This window comes from Cupressus sempervirens, chromosome 5 (assembly GCF_028749045.1).
Source record: "Cupressus sempervirens isolate cs-2001-9-10 chromosome 5, ASM2874904v1, whole genome shotgun sequence".
In the NCBI taxonomy this organism is placed as follows: domain Eukaryota; kingdom Viridiplantae; phylum Streptophyta; class Pinopsida; order Cupressales; family Cupressaceae; genus Cupressus; species Cupressus sempervirens.
This window is the reverse complement of record NC_143122.1, coordinates 947,029,803-947,035,466: the sequence shown is the minus strand read 5'-3', so window position 1 is coordinate 947,035,466 and position 5,664 is coordinate 947,029,803. Positions and strand designations below refer to the sequence as shown.

The 5,664-nt window shown below is 35.4% G+C and overlaps 1 protein-coding gene across 1 annotated transcript; it reads left to right on the top strand.

Moving 5' to 3' along the window:
- The first annotated feature begins 2,779 nt into the window (after positions 1-2,779).
- Positions 2,780-5,377, top strand: LOC149559089 (1-aminocyclopropane-1-carboxylate oxidase-like). The gene is made up of 3 exons (XM_089833049.1): positions 2,780-2,944; positions 3,389-3,645; positions 4,488-5,377. The coding sequence occupies exons 1-3, from the start codon at positions 2,843-2,845 to the stop codon at positions 5,122-5,124; spliced, it is 996 nt and encodes a 331-aa protein (XP_089689175.1). The 5' UTR covers positions 2,780-2,842; the 3' UTR covers positions 5,125-5,377.
- The last annotated feature ends 287 nt before the right edge of the window (positions 5,378-5,664 follow it).

Sequence of the window (5,664 nt, the reverse complement as noted above, 5' to 3'; positions counted from 1 at the left end):
ATTGACTGCATATGCATTCTTTATTTTGTGCACTAAATGCATTAATTTTTTTCATTTATCTAATGGTTTTGAATGAACTTTGTCTCATCTTGGCATTGCATCTTCCAAAGATGAGTAAGCAATATCAAGATATAAAATATCCAAGTTGAAAATATTAAAATGAATGACTAAAATATCAAATGCTTAGGATTCAAGGAAGAAATAAACTGTGTTGAAGTGTATTTTATTGATTAAATGATGACTTTTATGTTGAATTACTAAATTACCAAATCTACCCACCCCATTGTAAAACTTAATTGCTCTGTTTCAAACGTGATTAAATTAAAAATAGAAAATCTACACAATATAGATCTGTTCTGCATAATGCAGATTTTAAAACTATGTAAAAGATTTGTTGTTCTGCATAATACAGATTTTAAAACTATGTAACAACAATTTATTCCTGACTTCCAACTATTTGTATCTTCTCTAATATAAATTATTTTGTTCATATCATACATTATATAATGAAAGTAAATCCATACCAATTAATATTAATGTAAGTGGGAAATAATTTTTTTTCACATTGATAGAAGAGTATGACGGAATCCAAAATGGGTTTGCCGTGGATTTGCATTCTTGCACCAATAGTTTAAATTGATTCCGTACTCATGAATCACACCGGCTAAAATACACTGAAAAACAATCCATTGCAGGGAGGCGATAAAGATTAGTAAAGAACTTAAAGAAGACACACAGGTATACTACGAAATCATATTGAAATTATATTTAACAAAAATAAAAATCATATTGAAATTATTTCGCCCCTATTTTTCCGGGCCCTACTTTTTCGGTTTGAATTTCAATTTACATCTACATCTAAATCTAAATCTAAATCAACTTGAGATTTGAGTCATAAGTATAAAATACAACCGTTTCGTAGTACAGTCTGATATATATATAGCAGAGATGCTATGATATTCATCTTTCTTCAGCGCCACAAGACAAAACAAAATATCAAAAAAGGCAAGAAACTTCAGAAAGAAATCTAGTCATCTCCGAGCTTACCAACAAGGTCTGAAAGCGTAGACTTCGATTCCCTCAACATAGAAATCCTCTTGAGGAGGTCCCTCCTCTTACTGGCTGTTCTCGGCCTCTCTCGAAGAATTTCACCTATCTTTGCTGACTCCCCATTTCTCACTAGTTCCTGAATGATGAAGTTCATAATATCGGTTTGAACCATTTCAAGAAAAGTAAAGCGAAGATGGAGCGGAATCTCATCCGCAAGCCTCATCTTTACAAGATTCTAGTAAGCCATGATGCTCATCTTCATCTCAAATGCCGCATCCAGCTGATTACTTTCTTTTGGCACATTTTTCAGACTAAATTCGCCCATCGCAGAGATGCTATGATATTCATCTTTCTTCCTTTCTGCAAAAACATAAAATGGAAATGAGGAGCCTTGGTTTTATAACTTCTGAGAGGCTCCTCATATCCCCAACAGACGTCTCTTCACATTCCACGAATTTGTTTCAAATTCCCCCACTCTCCGCAAAAAAAAAGCATGAATGTGCATGCAAAATTATATTTAACAAAAAAAAATCATATTGAAATTATTTCGCCCCTATTTTTTCGGGTCCCACTTTTTTGGGCCTATTCTTTCGGCCTCCATTTGACTTCCTATTATTTCGGCCAGCTATTATTTCGAAAATTCTTTTTTAATATTTAATTTGGAAGTTTGTAACTGCTCCCAAATCTTTTTTATTGACAAGGAATCTTGACATATTCTCGTGCTGGACATTTGTGCTGCCATTGTATAGAACGCCTCTCGGCGTAATAAGATTTTAAGATTTATTGAACTGAAATTTAGTGGCTCTTAATCAATAATTAATACAACTGATTAACAGAGAAGAGTACCGAGTCCTTCCTTTCAAATATGGTCACTGGTGGCATTTATATTGTCGAAGTTGTGACGAGCTCATCTGTGGTACGTCAAGCTTATCCCGATTCTTGCGGAGATAATTCTGCCTTCAACATTTCAAGGAAAAAGATGGGGCCTGCGCCAGACAATTGATTGATCCCACTTCTACAAATGTGGTTTCCATTTCTTTAAACTTAATCATGGGTTATAAGCTTCATAATTGGGTTGTGATCTTTGGTAACTTCGAGGATAAATGGTGGTAACTGTTAAGAATTTGAGGTCTTTATTCTGTTAAATTCTAGTAACCTCTAAGCTAAATTGTAGGAGATGATAATGGCGAGTTCTTGTTAAATATATACGTTTGAAAAGTAAATAAAATGCAGATATTTCTTGGCTTGAAAACAAAATTTGTCATGATTCAAAATGAGGTATTTACAGAAAGCAAGATTCCGTTTCTATTGTCAACATGAATTCTCACAAATAAATCAACAGTGGTTTGAAAGAACAAATGATCGGAGAAATAGGTCACTAAAAATTGAAAATTGGATACCTTTATCTTTGAACCTTTCAAAGTCATACCGAATAATTGTAAATGATTTTCAGGTTTTAATTAAAAATATCTCAAAGCTCAGATGTAAAGAAGGCACTCATTGTATTACAAAAATTAAGGAAGGTTTAACATGGAAAATGCAGTACTTTAGTGTATGGGCAATTTATTTTCTGCCTAAACACTTTGTACAATTATTGCCATGTGTAGCACGTACATTGATTTGGACATCAAGCTGAGTAGGGTTTAGATTTAACACCTTGGGTGACCCCTGACCTTACCAGAGGCCAGAGATGTGATATATATACATGTTGTGTGTCGTCTATGTCTTCAAAGCTCATTTCAAAGAAGTATCATTAGCTCTTAGTTTCCCCGCTCTTTGAGTTCTTTTCAACATGGCCATCCCTGTGATAGATATGGGTAATTTCAATGGAGAAGGTAGAGATGAAATCATGGCTCAGATTTCAAATGCGTGTGAAACTCCTGGATTTTTTCAGGTACAATCAATATATAATCTGGGAAAACTCCAGCTAGCTAATTTAATTTCTTTACTTCCAACATCTATTAACCTCTAGCCTTGGTTTATTTACAATTTTAAAAGTTGATTTTTAGATAAGTTGTTCTTCAATTGATTCAGTATATGACCAGAGGCTCCTATAAGGAAACCCAATATAAGTTGTGTGGGCTGTTACGTTGGGTCATCTGATAGGTCTTTCCTAGTTTTGTTAATCTTTTACCATAATTCCATTTTCTTCTCTAATCATATGTTGTCATTTTGAAGATAGTTCAGGAGATATGGTCTGAAGGTCGTAGTCCATTATTTCCAAGATAGATCACACTATTTATCATTTTGAAGATAGATCACCCTATTTATCATTTTGAAAATCAACAAACAAAAAGATATGTAATCTCTGATTTCTTGTTGCTTTTGGCCTTTTCAGATCTTGAACCACGGTATAAGTCACAGTCTCATGGACCGTGTGAAGAAGTTGTGCAAAGAGGATTACAAGCTCAACAGGGAGGAAAGCTTCAACGAGTCTGCCATGGTGAAAATGCTGAACAATCTGATTCTGGATGAACAGATGGGCAAAACACCTACAAAGTCACAGAAGATTAGTGACATTGATTGGGAAGACATTTTCATGATTAATGACCTACAAAAGACAAATTCCTGGCCAGCAAAGCCCAGCGATCTCAAGTACATTTAGTTTCTTTTTACCTATTAAAGAATAAGTGTATAAATTATCATTTGTAAAATTATACTGTACATATTTCTAAGATAGATACCAAATCACAATCTTAGAATTCACAGGGATCTTTCTAGTATAAAATAAAAAATAAATCCAATCTTCCAGGGTGGTTAAATCAGCATTAGAGAAAAGAGAGAGGATTTACAGTAAATCACGTTCTTAGAGTTCGTGGGGTCTTCAGTTTCATATGGGGTTTAAGTTTATTATAGTATAAAACATATACTATATTCAATGTAGTTATGTAGTTAAAGCAGCAGCCGAGAAGGGGGGCGAAAGAGGTACATTCTTATCAGATAAGGGAAGAGGAATTGCCTAAAGAACACTATTAGAGTAGATCGGCCTTAAAGTCCATAGATAAATCATAGAAAAAACCTAATTTTACAAAGTGGCTAAAACAACAGGGAAGGGAAAGTAATAGGAAGATGTTAAAGCAACTGCAGAGAGGGAATAGAGAGATTCCTATCATTCGATTTTGCTCACACATATCAATGATGTCTAGGATATCTAGACAAAGGAATCTTACCATCCATGAAAAATGGAAGAACATAAAATTACATTCGTAGGGTTCATAGGATCTCAAAGTTTACGAGAGATTAAGTCTATAGCATATAACATAGAATAACCCTAATGTCATGAGGAAACTAAAATATCAACAGAATCCGGTCAGCCAATCTTCGCCATACATCGGCACAGTTTTCTTTTCTTGAAATCATGAATGGTATTGGTTTTCTTTTCTTGAAAACAAGACTGGTATGGAGAATCAAATTAATGGGTTTTCGTTTATGTGTAGGAAAACCATGGAGGAATTCCAGAAAGAAATCTACAAACTTGCAGAGAGGCTGCTGGAGATAATAAGCTTGAACTTGGGGCTGGAGAAGAGTTATATAAAGGAGGCATTTACAGGAGGAGAGAAGCCATTCTTTGGCACAAAAGTGAGTCACTATCCGCCATGCTCGAGACCAGATCTGATAGATGGCCTGCGAGCTCACACAGATGCAGGTGGCCTCATTCTTCTATTCCAAGATGATGTGGTCCCCGGGCTTCAAGTGCTCAGTGAGGGAGAATGGATTGATGTGGAGCCCCTGCCTTACTCCATAGTCATAGACATCGGAGACCAGTTGGAAGTTGTGAGTGGAGGGAAATACAAGAGTGCATGGCATCGCATTCTTCCTACCAAAGATGGAAACCGGCTATCAGTGGCATCCTTCTATAATCCTTCTGTCAATGCATTCGTCTATCCTGCTGCTTCTCTTGCCCTAGAAGAGAAAACCCAAACCATGGTTGAAGATAATGGAGGAGAACAAGTTTCTGCATTCTATCCAAAGTTCTGTTTTGGGGATTATATGAATGTTTACAACCAGCAGAAATTTGATGCCAAAGAGCCACGATTTGAAGCCATGCGAGCACATTCTGAACAAGCATGTTAAACTAACGGTATTCCATCCAGGGGTGTTCAAATTTACGAGACATAAATTTGTACTGTTTGGAACTGTTTCTCTTAATTATGTGAGTATAGTAGAATGCTCTATTATATATTTGATACCCACTGAAATACCATAGACAGTATTTTAATGTGCGGGTACATATAGCGAGAATCTTTGTACTAAGTTGGTTTCAGTTTGTGACCGACTGTTATAGTATGGTAAAAGTATAATGTACGTTTATACTGGTTTGCTTAAATGGTTTTTTGTCTGCAAACTTGCTGTCCCAATGAATGCTTCATTTTGTGTTTGTACGTAATTGAATGGTCATTTCATGACACAGTATTCTTCGATTGATTAGCAATTCGAACTCCATATGAGTCCATGCGCTGTAACTTTCGAGACCATTTCTTTTGCTTTTGGATGACCCCTTTTCAAATGTTGTAATAATGAATGGTTAATGTCTCAAAGGTGGACCAGATCGAGATATTCAAAACGTTTTGGAAGTTCCACGTCACTTCATCTTTATTTATGAACTCTTTTGTT